The sequence below is a fragment of the Gekko japonicus genome, unplaced genomic scaffold, assembly GCF_001447785.1.
Source record: "Gekko japonicus isolate JY-2015 unplaced genomic scaffold, Gekko_japonicus_V1.1 scaffold304, whole genome shotgun sequence".
Taxonomy (NCBI): Eukaryota; Metazoa; Chordata; class Lepidosauria; order Squamata; family Gekkonidae; genus Gekko; species Gekko japonicus.
The window spans coordinates 1111573-1125968 of record NW_015161960.1 but is presented as its reverse complement, the minus strand read 5'-3'; the positions used below and the strand labels follow the sequence as shown (position 1 = coordinate 1125968).

Sequence of the window (14396 nt, the reverse complement as noted above, 5' to 3'; positions counted from 1 at the left end):
GATTTCTTACAGGTCCACAGAGCCTGCAAAATGGAGCTCTTCCACCAGGCCTTTAATTAGGAGCCACTCCCAACAACTGAACTGTGGTAAGGCCCTCCATAACATCACCAGCAGCCTGGGACAGTTTCTATAAATGGTCTGACAAGCTGCTTACCGACTCTGACTATAGTCTTCTGTGACCATTCCACCACAGTGTACTGGAATTTCTGTGTAAGATCACAGCACCACTAGCACTTTATTTTGTAACTGTATATGATTTTTATGATGTTTACAATTTGTGTTTTAATGTATTTTAACTTTTAATGTAAGCCGCCCTGAGCCTGCCTTGGTGGGGAGGGCGGGATATAAATTGAAATAAATAAATAAATAAATGTTTCTCCTTTCTGTAAGGACACCATCTAATGCTGTCCTTCCCCTCAATTTGATAGCAAATATGGCACAAGCTTTACATATATACATACCGTGTTTCCCCGAAAATAAGACACTGTCTTATATTTATTTTTTCTCAAGAAGACACAGTAGGGCTTATACCACAAATGCATAGAAATCCTGCTAGGGCTTATTTTTGGGGTAGGTCTAATTTTCGGGGAAACAGGGTACATATATATATGGGGAGCTGCGGTGGCTCAAGTGGTTAAGACGCTGAACTGCAGGCTGTGGAAGGTCAGTAGTTCAGCAGTTCAGGACCCGAGTTGCCACATGACGGAGTGAGCTCCCGTCTCTAGTTCCAGCTCCTGCCAACCTAGCAGTTTGAAAGCAAGAAATTGCAAGTAGATAAATGGGTACCACTTCGGTGGGAAGGTAACAGCATTCCGTGCGCCTTGGTGTTTAGTCATGCCGGCCACATGACCATGGAAACGTCTTCGGACAGTGCTGGCTCTTCGGCTGTGAAACGGAGATGAGCACCGCAACCCTAGAGTCGAACTCGACTGGCTTTTGAGCAAGGGAACCTTTACTTTTTACCTTACCTATAAGGGTCCAGCTTTATGCATGTGGAATCTCACAGGGTGATGAAACACAGTATTCCCCCTAAAACTTTTTCTTCCACCTTTTGAACTCCTTTATTCCTACCATTGTTAAAAAATAGTATATAAGATGCATATTATATGAAAATTACAAAGTTCTTGTTGGTATCCCCAGTTCTAGCACACTACTAAGACTTATTAAGTCAAATGGAACTTAGTAAGTGACTCACTCAGCTTGGCTTGTGATTTCCTTTCTCTCATTGACATTAAAGCATTTGTTAAAGTTAAGTTACTTAGGATTTTTTCTCCATAAATTTGGGCTGCAGGAGATATGAGTTCCCAGACTGCAGTGCTTCTCAGAATACACTTTTGGGGTTTGGTTAAAGTAAAGCTAACACACATTTATTTCTCTCTCTCAGAAACTCTGTAATGACGTGCAGGTAAAAGTCTTTGGGAAATGTTGCCAACTCAGACCTGGAGGAGATAGTTCCTCCTCCTTGGACAGTTCAATCAATTCCTCCTCTTCATCTTCTGAAACAAAAGAGCAGTGTTCAAAATATCAGGTGAGAGTTCCTCCTGTTGTAAACGTGCCATACTTTCACTGTGACTGATGTCTGTGTTACGTGTTTGAAAAAATCTCCTTATTAGGAATTGACAGCAGCTAGAGCTGGCCAGAGAGAAAAAGAAACCTTGAAGCTATTAACTGGTAGTTATCCAACAGTGCAGGTGGCAGATGTCAGGCAAACTAGACAAGGAAAAGAATACCAGAAAAAAAGAATTTTTAAGTAGTTAAGTAGAATAATTTAAGTAGCTTGTCTGAACTGTGTCTAGAAGAGTCCGTATTTCTACTGGGCCAGTAGAAAGATTGGTATATCCAAATAATATATGGCATATACATCTACTGCTTCCCTTCTTTGGACTCCCAGCAGAATTGGGGAGAAGATGCCTGCTCTGGATAAGAAAGTTCACTAGTTTTAGATAGCAAAAAACTGAAAAGTCAATAACTGAGGTGGGGGATGGGCTTACCTGCCTATCTGAGGTGGGGGGAATGGGCTTACCTGCTTTGTCAATTATCTTTAAGAGGAGGAAGCATATGAATTAGGTTTGAGATGGGATTCCGAGATTTCCACTTATGTTCCAATAGTTATAAAAAAGTATTAGTGCTATACTAGACAAGATAGTGCCCCTGGATCCAACTCATAGTTTTAAAGAGTAATGAGGCATTTAAACAAGCCACAACGGGGGCCACAGCACAACGGGATGAAGGGCTCTTCCCCCTTAATGTGCCTTTTCAAGCACTGTAATGGCCCCCATGGCTGTTTTTGGCACTTGAAAAGGCATGAGTGGGGAGACTACAGAGCCACCATGCTGCATATCTGATATCTTTTGGCATTTTAAAATTGCCTCAATAGGCTTTAAAATGGCAGTGGTATCCATGGGTCGGAACCATGGGTGCACTGCCATCACATCTAGTTTGGCCCTTTGTCTTGTCATAAATCCCATGCATTTCCCCCCTAAAGATATTCTATCACATGTGTTGATGATATATACAATAATGATTTTCCTGGATCATTTAGTGAGGGTAGGGAGAGAGGAATCAATGATACTGAAATCAGTCTTTGAGAGTTTGAGTAACAAACCTTCTCCCCCTCCCCCCAGAGACTGAGCTATATGTAGTGTTACACCCCTAACTGTCAAGTGTTTGTTGAGCTTGCTCTAAATGTTTGTAAAGCCTTGTGTTCAAGAATTTTTTGGCCTAGAAAGCGGTTTGGAAATGTTTGACTGTAAATCTATTTCTTGCTGACAACTTAAAAGGACTGTGACATGGGTGCTCATTGAACTTGAGTTACACTTTACATAAGAGAAGCGGTTTTGGCCACCATTGCAGCCAGAGTCATCTGACATGGATATATTTCTGTCATCTCACCTTGCACTGATCACAAGTGTTTTCTATTAAGCCTTCCTAAAATAGAATTGATTCTTTAGACCCTTTGTAGTGAAGTAATTCTCTGCTTCGGGGAGGCTGATCCCAACATCATATATTCTGGGGCTCTGAATTAACGATGGCGTTGGAGTTCATATATTAACTAGTTACCAAGTTCAATTAAGCACAGCACTGGCCTCATCCAGTTACAGATTGTGCACGCGTCCGCCCAACATGTAATTTGCTTCACATTGTGCTGTTGAGCAGGAGAATAAAGCTATATTTATCTCCTCGTCCTGGGAGAACTGTGTTTTGGACAGGAAGGGATATGGCTTTTGGTGATCTCCCTTCCTCTTACACAATGTAACTTTAGCAAGTCTTATGAGAGCTTGAAAGCAGTGTGTGTCTGCCCAGAACTGAGTTTAGCTACCCCATTTATCTTCTGAGTTTGATCAGGCTTTACTCAGAAATCATGACACAGCATTATTGGAAGGACAAGTCATTGTCTACGAATACTGTGCATGGAGTACTGAAGAGGCAAAATAAATTTTGTTGGGATTAAGTGCATGTCTGGGAGTAAAAAGAATGAAATAAATCCAAAATTAATTTAACTATCTAATGGCATATGATTGCATGGTATGACTGTGATGCAAGCTATTTAAAAGGTAATTCAAACACAGACCGTCCGATGGAAGTTGAAAATTGTTAGTCCAAAGCTGTTTGGAAAAGTTTCTGGATTTAGGAAGTCCTTCTTGTGAAGAATTCGTATGAAGAGCATTAAAGAACTGAGATTCTGAGATTTGTTTGATAAAGAACTGTATCGAAACAAACGCTAGAACTCGAGAAGTTCGTAATCTGCGTTTCTGCTCATCTCGACGTCATCTCGATGGCAGTCTTTGCTGAAAACAAGAATTAAAACATCTTAGAATTCTATTGTTGTTCTATATTATTGCCAACTATTTTCTAATTGTATGCACATCTGCAGCAATTTTGTTTGTCTTTGTGATTATCCATTGCTGTACCCCTTGTGTTACTTTGCATCACAGATTTACTCTGCTAACAGTGGTCCTTTTTCTGGTGCAAGGGGTCTCTCTTCTTGCTTCCTGCATCAGGGAAGAGCTTTTGCTGGCAGAAGGCATCATTGTTAGCAAGATCTGTGGGATCTAACCTTGTTCAGTGTCTCAAAGATTATGCATACAAGTAATTTTGCCCATGAAGATGATGATCAGTTTTAATTGGCCAGTTAGATTGACCTAGAAATGAGTATACACATAATTGACCTAGATTGACCTAGAAATGAGTATACACGTAATAGACAAAAACATCAAAATGTGTTTGCATACCAGAGCTATGATTTTAGAGTGATAGAAATATTTATTTCGAATGTTGTACTCCAAACTCTCCATTTTAAAATGTCTGAGATGGCTTCCATCACTGTATCAATCACATTAAACAGCAGATATATATAAAAACAGGTAACAGCAAAAAAGAGAGAAAAACAGCAAAAAATGTAAAAACTGAACTGCATTAAAACTAATAAAATCAAGGGGAAAATATGGTCTTGGACCCCGGTCTACTGCTAGATAAGCAGGTGATAGCTGTGGCTAGGAGTACCTATTACCAGCTTTGACTGGATAGTACGGTTGCCAGGCCTAGGTTGGAAGATACCTGGAGACTTTGGGCGTGGATCCAGAGGAGGGGAGGGTTTGGGGAGGGGCCTCGGCATGGTACAATGCCATAGAGTCCACCCTTCAAAGCAGCCATTTTCTCCAGAGGGACTGATCTCTGACAACTGAAGATCAGTTGTAAAAGTGGGAGATCTCCAGGCCTCATCTGGAGGCTGGCAACCCTGGTGTGGATAGCCAGTTGCAGCTTCTCGAGGGCCGAAAAGATCTAGCCACTGTGATGCATGCCCTAATTGCATCTAGGTTAGGATGTTGACTGGAGTGGATCGTAGGAACCATATCACTTCAGGGGCCACCTACACTGGCTCCCAGTCTGTTTTCTGGTCACAATTCAGGGTGCTGGTGTTGACTTTTCAAGCCCTACACAGTTTGGCACCAACATCTCTGCTTTGGGTGCCCCACCTTCTGAGATTAGGCAGGTGGCAATCCAGGAGAGAGAGGGCCTTCTTGATCGTGGCACCAAGCCTCTAAAACTGTCTCCCCAGGGAGACTTGTCTGTCCCCTCCTGTAACTATCTTTTGCCAACATCATTTGTTTTGCTTGACATTCCCTCTGTGATCTCTCCTTCCAGCCCAATGCCTTAATTGTTCTTTTATGTTTTTGTATGTATTTTATCTCTGGTATTAATTGGTTTAATGATGTGTTTCTTGTTGGTTTTAATGGTGTTTAATATGAGATATTATTAGGTAAAAGTAAAGGTTTCCCTTGCTCGAAAGCCAGTCAAATCCGACTCTAGGGTTGCGGTGCTCATCTCCGTTTCCAAGCCGAAGAGCCAGCGCTGTCCAAAGACATTTCCATGGTCATGTGGCCGGCATGACTAGACGCCGAGGCGCACAGAACGTGGTTACCTTCCCACTGAAGCGGTACCTATTTCTCTGCTTGTAGTTTCTTGCTTTCGAACTGCTAGTTTGGCAGGAGCTGGGACCAGAGACGGGACCTCACTCCGTCATGCGGCACTCAGGTCTCGAACTGCTGAACTACTGACCTTCCGGTCTGCAGTTCAGTGTCTTAACCACTTGAGCCACCGCAGCCTCTATGAGATATTATTATGTATGTTTTAATTTGCTAGCTCTCTTGGTGGCCCTTATGAGGGCAGAAAGATGGGGCATAAATCTTGTAAGAAAATTTTAAAAATCTGTCTCCCCTACCAACTGCTGACCAGGTGATGAGGAAACGCTGAGCATGGAGCAGAAAGTATGCTGGACACATTTCTCTTTCCCAAGCTCACCCCCATCACCTAGCTAGACATGATGGGGGAGGCTTGGGGGCAGAAAGGGTACAGGATGCCCTTTCTGCAAACCTGCCTGTGCTAGCTGATGGGGGAGCTTCAAGCTGAAAGTGCTTGTGCCCTCTTTCCACTGCAAGCCATTTCCATGCCAGTTGCTTTGAAGGATATAGTGCCCCAAGAACTTGTTCAGCATTTTTTGTTTGCTTGCTTTGTGATGTTTGTGCTTGCACAGACATTGTTTCTCTATTGAGGGGGTGCAGGGGTTTTTTGTTGTATTTTTAGTTTGGGGATGTTTGTACAAACATCTCCTCTTTCTGTTCCTGGATCCAGTGTATGGATTTTTAAAATCTGCATTTTGAAGCCAAGTTCAGATTTAGATAGATGATTTCTGCTTTCTTTGTTTCATTAACCATCTTTTTTTTTTAATTGAACTGCATTTCAAATGTGATAGGTAAGTATCTTAGGTTCAATATAGTTTCCTTCCTTCGATCAGTTTCTGTGTGCTTTCCTACTCAACTGTGTTTGACTGAAAATCTTTCTGTTTTAATGTTAGTAAATGCCAATGCAGACAGTTTAATCATGGAACTATACTTTATCCTGTGGAGTGACACATTTGACTAGTGCCAAATAAATGTGAATGATCTTTAACCAGGTGTTAAATGTGTGTGAAATTCTGCACTCCAGTATTTTAATGCTGGAGTTGCCAATTAAAAATTAAAAGCAGATGGAATGCTGTGAATTAGGTTATTCAAACAATTTATAACACATGTTAGTATTATTTTATAAGTTCTCCACGGCCATTACAAATACGCACGTGTCTGTTTCTGCCATTAAACAAAGTCGTTTCCTTTATGGAATGATGGGCAAATAACAGGGGTCAGAAGACATGCCCCAGAAACCAGTTTCTTGGGTGTTACTGCACAGAGAGATGAGACAGGATAAGGGAAGGAGATTGAGGAAGACACTCCAGAGGCTTCTGAGGCAAGTAGTGCTGCTGCTACCAAGCCCAACATGTAAGGCAAGTGGCAGTGGATGGACAAGAGAGGCAGTGGTAGGATTATTAGGTATTTGGTGTCATGGACAATAGCCATAGTGCAGCAGATACCATCCATGATTTACTGGGGTTTTTTTTGGGGGGGGGGATTTTTGTATTTGTGTGTGTGTGTGCGCGTGCACCTGGAAGTCATGGTGAGCTCTGGTGACTGACCGCTACTGGGGGCTGGAGAATATTCAGAGAGGTGGCTGAATAAAGCCTGCCCCTGCCTCCCAACTGTTGGTATTCCAAGGAGGTCTTCCATCCAAGTACTCGCCAGAGTTGGCCCTGCTTAGCTTCTGAGATATGACAAGATCGGGCTTGCCTGGGCTACCCAGGTCAGGGTGTGGCTTTCAATTTTATGAACAAAATGAGATTTAAGAGTGCAAGGGGAGAAGCCGTGGCTCAGTGGCAGAGCATCTACTTGGCATGCAGAAGGTCCCAGATTCAATCCTTGCCATCTCCAGTAAAGAACCAGTCAGTAGGTGATGTGAAAGACCTCAACCTGAGACTCTGGAAAGCTGCTGCCAGTCTAACTAGATAGTACTGGATTTGATGGACCAAGGGTCTGATTTGGTGTATGTGTTCAAAACATGTTTCTGTTTATATATGTGAACAAATTTTTGGTATTGTACTTCAAACATTATTATTATTTGTTTACTAGATCAAAAAGGCATTTCCTTTTCTTTCTACAGTGCCTTAACTGTGTTCAAAGAATGATCACCTATGCAACATAATAGTGAATTGCATGTTTTGCAGGGCTCCCGGTGTTCTTCAGATGCTAATATGCTTGGGGAGATGATGTTTGGTTCTGTGGCCATGAGCTACAAAGGTTCAACCCTAAAAATCCATCAAATCCGGTAAGACTTCTGTTTGCAGAGCTTTCTCAAAGGATCTCACTTTCTTGAATTCATGTAATAACCCAGGATTCTCATAGGAGTAGAGGTGTCTCAGGTACACATTATTGTCACTAGCGTCATAAAGATAGTTGAGCAGTGTGGAAATGACAGAATGAGGAGGAAGAATGGAACCACGTCTGCTGATCCTCCATCAGGTTCTCATCACTGATCAACCTTTTTGCTCAGAGGATTTGAACATATGCTCTCTACCATCCATTTTTCAAGGTACAGTTTGAGCATCCAGAGTATACGTCCATATATACACATTTATGCACAAGCCCTGAGCAACACGTGGAGGTCAGGGGTGGGCCCAGGAGGCCTGATCCTGTTTCTCCATCCATGTGTTAATTTCTATGTTGTTTGCCATCATTGTTGTCTTATGTGAAAAACTAATCACATAGTCACCAAATAAGATCTTTAATACAGCAGTAATTTGTTAGAATACAGGTTCAGACACAAAGATCAGAAGTTTGAATAGAATAGTCACTATGTGCACATTATAACATATTTTTGTGTTGTTAACCACCTTCATTTAATGGAAAAGAGTGGAATATGTTAAACAGTATAAATATATTGTTAACTGACAGCATCATTTGCTGAGTGAGGTGAGGCTGAAAATGATTTTTCAGTCATTGAGTAAAAAACAATTGCCTGTCTTGAGGTCTTGATATTCTACTCAACAGACAAATGAAGAAGATATATCTAATAATATATTTTTTTGCCTCACAGCTCACCTCCACAACTTATGTTAAGCAAAGTTTTTACAGCTCGAACTGGAAGTAGTATCTATGGAAGTTTAAACACGTGAGTGTCTTAGAAATACTATGTGAACTATGTGTATTGTGGATTAGATGAAAAAGAGAGAGTGCACATCAAACCTTCTTGGCCAAAACGAGAGGGAAAGGAGATCACTGCTAAGCCAATTTTGCCTACTTTAGAATACCTAACACCCTTTCTATCTGTGTGGAGTCACAAAGGTCATTTCACCTCATCCCACCCCTTCCTCTGCCTTTTGATAAGTTGTGCCCATTTTGGTTGCCTCGTCTTGCTCCAGATCAAGGCTGTTCTTTAATTCTTGTAGGAGGAGCACCCTGTTTCCTGGGCTGATTCAGGGTAGGGGATGGAGAGAGAGAACAGGCTATCTGCGCATTCCTCCATTCACCTTTTTTCTCTTCCTCTGTCATGGACTTCACCCTTGCACCTAGAAGGCTTGGCAGCATGGCTGTACCCCTGAACCCCCCACATAGGTCAGAGTCAGATTACAAAAAGTGTGCATGATAATAGTGGAGACTGGAAACTTTTCTGTTGCCTTTCATGCTGATTTCTTTACATCATTTTGTTCATAAGTCTTGCACAAGCAAGAAACGATTCTTCATTAGTGCGAACCAAAGTGAAGCAGGATGGCATTCCGCTGTCCCCTCTCTTAATACTTCCATTGTCCCCTTCAGTGAATTGGGTTGTTTAGCTGAGAATTTAGGAAGACTGGCCTGTTTGCTGGTGCAGGAAAAGTGCTTGTTAAAAATAAAAGAAGAAACGTACATTTAAAGTAACTGAGAACTTGAGTATTTGCCATTAATTGCCTGGCACTGCTCTATAGTTGAAAAGTTGCTAAATGGCATAAGGCACACTTTCTACAATGGGAAAAGAAAATGAATGTGAAGGGATGACATGGTGAGACGGAGATTTTTGTCTCTTGCTTTGGGATCGGATGCCACTGCTGTTCCAGACACCTTTACATTGTGATAGCTGAAGAAAGAAGTAGTTCTGGGCTAATAATGCTGAGAAGACATTGAATGATGTGCAGAATTGACTTCTGCACTTTGTGCTGCCTGTCATTAAACAATTTTATTGCCTTGAAAAGGGAAAAATGTATACAGACTACAGTTGAGAATAGAATCAAACAGCGCTGTAACAGAATGCAAATAACATTTCTTTCTTTTTTCCTTCTGTAGGCTTCAAGACAGCCTTGAATTCATTAATCAGGACAGTAACATGCTAAAGCCAGATCACAGTACGATTATGAATGGACTGCTTGGAAACATAAGTAATTAAAAGTTTCCTTCCTTGGGCTATTTGTATCAAAAGGCTTTGGAAGATCTGAGTCCAGTAGCACCTCAGAGACCCATAAGAGTTTCAGGCTATAAGCTTTTCAGAGTCAAAACTCCCTTCGTCAGACATGAGTAGAGATGGAACGAAGCTCTGAATCATTTTATCCTAGTCAGAAGGTGGGAAAGGTGTATCGCAAGAGATGTCCGTTTCTACTCTACTCATGTCTGACAAAGGGGACTTTGATTCTGAAACTCTTGTTGGTCTCCAAGGTGCAACTGGACTGAAATCTAACTGTTCTATTGTAGACTGACACAGCTACCTTCTGAAACTATGAGGAATTTCACATTACCCTTTTAAACCTGTTTTGAAGCAGTTTTTGATCCGTCATGGAGTAAACCGCTATAGGGCTGCCATTTCACACATGGCTTTCCCCATCCGGTAAAGAGCTGGATCTGAAGCGGTTTGCCATTTCAGACTGCACTGCTTTTTCCCACTTTATTCCCGCCGTTTTTCACCTGCGTGGGCGATCTCCGGCTTTTTTTTTTGTTTTGAATGTTTGCTTTATAGCGCTATAGCACTATAACAAAACACTCCAGGCATTCCAATGGCATTGCTATACTGATGGTGTGTTATAGCACTATAAAGCGAACGTTAAAAAAAAAGTGGAGATCGCCCGCGCAGGGGAAAAACGGTGGGAAAAAGCGCATCGGAACCGGGAGAGGAAACTGAAGACTACTTGGAAGCGGTTGACAGGTAAAACGCTTCAGCCCCGTTTCCTAAACGGGACAGAAGCATTTGTGTCTGAAATTACAAATATATTCCGGTAGGGAACCGGTTCTAAAACGGTTCTGTCTGAAATGACAGACCAGAAACCGTTTGGGAACCGTTCCTCTTCCAGATTATATCGTCTGTCTGAAATTCCTCTATCTTTTTGAAGATCTGTTATTTTTAAAAAAACATGCACACACAAATAAATGAATTAGATGGGTTCTGAAACCTGGAATAGTGTGTGGCTATTTAATAGGCTGAAGGGAGCCAGTGATATCAGTTCAAATCCTCATGCGGTGAAACTAAGCATACTGAGTTGAATCCCATTAGTCATTTCTACTTACCGAAGAGGGGATGACTTTTTGCCAGTTCTCCCGCTCTGCAGCAGACTGTCAACTCCCCCTTCACACTGCTCTGGCAGGTCCCCTGTCCCCCTCTTTTTCAGGAGGAATTTTGGGCTGGAGTGGGAGCCAGAGAAGTTGTGCTCTGCTGATGGAAGGATTTCCATCAGTGGAGATTTTAGGCTGGATCCAAACCACAGTAAGATATAAAATATAAGCAAATACTACCATGTTGAAATGAACATGATGATGGCTTCTCTTTTTGGCATTTGGCTCCAATCAATATGAACATGATTTCTGTACTAATTACTTCTCATACCAGTTTTCCCACCGAGACTTTTTATCAATTACATTCTTAGCGTGATTGCGGAGGCGTAGCCATGTTGGTCTGCAGTAGAACAGCTGGATTCAAGTCCAGGAGTACCTTAGAGGCCAACAAGATTTTGTAAGTCAAAACTGATGAAGGGAGCTTTGACTTCTGAAAGTTCATACCTGGAAAATCTTATTGGTCTCTAATGTGCTACTAAATTCAAATCTAGATATTCTTAACCTACCAAGGTTTCTGTCTACACACTGCAACCTGTAATGTGTACTTGTAGTAAACAGGCCGTTTCACTGTGTGTAAAAATACATATCGGAGAACTAGCATTGGTAAGCACATGCTTTGTACATCACAAGTTATGTTAGCTTTCCCTCACATGAGGGATTCAGGAGATGCATCATCAGGAGGGAAATGCTTTGTATATATTTCAAGTTTCTTGTTCACAACAAAGGTCTGTAGGATGCTGGAGGATTAATTTAACTCTGTGCTATTGTTATCATCTTCCTAGCCTAGCATGCTGAAGAGAGTATTAAGGGGGAAATGGCTTTGAGGAGTTGGTAACCAATGCAGCTTCCCTGCTTTACATCATCTGAATGGGATTATAAATAAAGAAAAAGGAATGCATGCAATGCATGTTAGATACTAAAGTTATAGTAATTTAAAACTACTTAAAACCACTACAGGTAGACAGGTTTAAAACTATACTTGTACGGAAATTTCACTAGCAAGTCTTGTAGAAAATGTGATGATCTCCTTAGCACCACATTTTCTATGGTTAAATGTATTGGGCAATTAAATGATATCAATATGTAAGGTCTCTCTTAAAAGTTAGGACAGAGAATGTGAATTTAATTTTTTGTCTGTTGATAATTAACTTGTGAGTGAACTTACGTGAAATTCACTAGTTCTAAATATCCATAAACTGGAATGTCTTTGGGTGGTTCAGCCTTGCATCTCCTAGTTTTGCTCTCCAAACTGAGTGTGGATTTTTTAAACTGACCCTGTGGTCTCTGAGGCTGGTGAATCAACGTTCTATCAAAATCTGTTTAAACTGTTTCTGTGTAACAATGTTTTGCAATCACTGTGTGGATTTTCTTGAAAATCAAAATGTGTTAGGCACCCAAATGCAATTTTTACATTTGGAAGAAATATTAATATTTATAGGCTGTCTTGTTGTGGGGAGGTAGTAGACTGGATTTTCTGTATGCCAAGCAGTGGTGTTCCTTTCTGTTGCCATGTTAGAAGGATAGCACAGAAATAACCAATTTGAAGAGCTTTGCCACATTATTTCACCTCAGGTATTCTCAGACCAGACTGTTCTGGTTATTCCTAATACTTTTTATGATTTTGTTGCCAAGTATTTTAAGTGTTACTTCATAAACTTGAAGAATGAGCTTTATTAATCTTGATTATTTTCAGTGCTGTGTTTTGCAGCAATTAGGTGCCCTTATCCATGCAGGTGTTCCCTGCTAGCCTAATTAATCTCCTGTAATTGCACTGTGCCAACAAATGGAGCAATATGATGATCTTGTCAAAACACTCACCTTTCCCATTTAAAGTTTTCATTTTCAAGGCCATCTGTTTGATCAGAATTATTTCTAAATCGGCACCCACAGTTCATCTAATTAGTTGATTGCTCTTCAGAATGGTATCTCTGGCTTTCTTGGCCACATCAACCTAGCTGGGCTAAAAGGGTCAATCCATAAAGAGACCAGTAGAGCACCAGTGGGATTATTTCATGTATTTAAATGAATCATGTGCTCAAATACTGTCATAAACCATTTCTTTAATCAATATCATTCAGCTTTTAGGAACAGATAGGCTTTTAACAGATGGCTAAAGAGCAAGGGTGTAACACTTATTTTTCTGCTGTAGCCCACCAGTATTTCCACCATTCATAGATGTCTCAAGTTAGCTAAAACAGAAGCCTAGTTACTGTACTGGAACTGTTTAGTATCTCAGCAAGTTCTTCGCCCTGCCCAGTAGTGTATACATGAAGCAGTTCCTGGTGACTCATGCTGATTGTTTCAGAGCCACTCTTAGGAAGGCTTTTCCACATTGTCTGTAGCTGTATGTTATGCAGAACCTCTAGTTCTTCTCGCCACATTGATGTAAGCCTCCATGAAGGGTAACTTGTAGGCAGGAGTATGGTGACAACTGTAGGGTCAACATGATAATGCTTTACATACAAACCGTTCTTCACATAGAGCAGTCTCCACAGGGCTGGATATCCGATGACCACTATAGAGTACCCTGCAATTTCAGTTCACTGTTATAAAAAGAGTTTAAAACAGCATCTACTAAACCTTTCTGGCTTTTTCGTAATTGTGAAAGCAGCTCAGGATGTGGTTCTCAGACCACTAGAACTGCTGTGCTTATACTTCAGTGGTTTTCACTGGTTTATATCTGTTTAGAGGACTGTGGATTATACAGTCTCCCCCACCCCTCACTTCAGGCAGGATATTGAATGTATACTGTGCTTGCAGATAGCTGGGAAACAAAATGTTTAGTGCAAAAACAGTCAGAAAGTTGTGTAAACAAGGATAGGCCAAATGTCTTGATTAACACGGGTAGTACTAAAAGATTCTGTTAGAGAGCATGTCCACATCTAGTACCTATGAGTATTACTGGAATGTTACTGTAGTGTAAAGAGAAGTAAGAGTCCCTGGAAGTCTAGAAAACATGTTAACTGAATCCATCTCTTTCCTAAGTAGAAACAAGGGGCTTAGAAAGCTGTAATTTTGTCTGGCTGTACTATACCGTATCTAATGGTATTTAGTTGGGTATGCAGTTTCTTAGTTTACTGTAGTCAGGAAATGTGAATATTCAGCTGGGATTTAATGGAGTATGCAGTGACCAGTAATAAATATTTCAGAAGAAAAGACAGTACCCTTGGCATCGGTAATAAACCTACAACAGAGTCTGATCCATTCATCCAAACTTGCTTAGTTTACGTTTCAGAGCCAAGGAATCCAAGTGTAAGACAGAGCAAAAGTGAAGTTAATCTGTAACCAGAACATTTCCAGCAAGTAGATTGAATAAAAAGAATACTTGTGACCCACTGATCCTTGCCAGCTCTTAATTTTAAAAGGTTACTGTGTGCTTACCGAGGATACTGTGTACAAGTCATTTTTTTCCAGTCCACCCACTTTTTGATAACAAGTAGTTCTCATGATTATCTT

General features: G+C 41.0%; 1 protein-coding gene across 1 annotated transcript in view; it reads left to right on the top strand.

The window, feature by feature from the left end:
• The window catches only part of FNIP1 (folliculin interacting protein 1), a 117431-nt gene that overhangs the window by 71567 nt on the left and 31468 nt on the right, over positions 1-14396 (top strand). Inside the window, exons 3-6 of the mRNA XM_015429539.1 lie at positions 1385-1528; positions 7595-7695; positions 8464-8538; positions 9687-9778. Of these exons, the coding sequence (XP_015285025.1) occupies positions 1385-1528; positions 7595-7695; positions 8464-8538; positions 9687-9778 (412 nt within the window). The remainder of the gene's footprint in view (positions 1-1384; positions 1529-7594; positions 7696-8463; positions 8539-9686; positions 9779-14396) is intronic.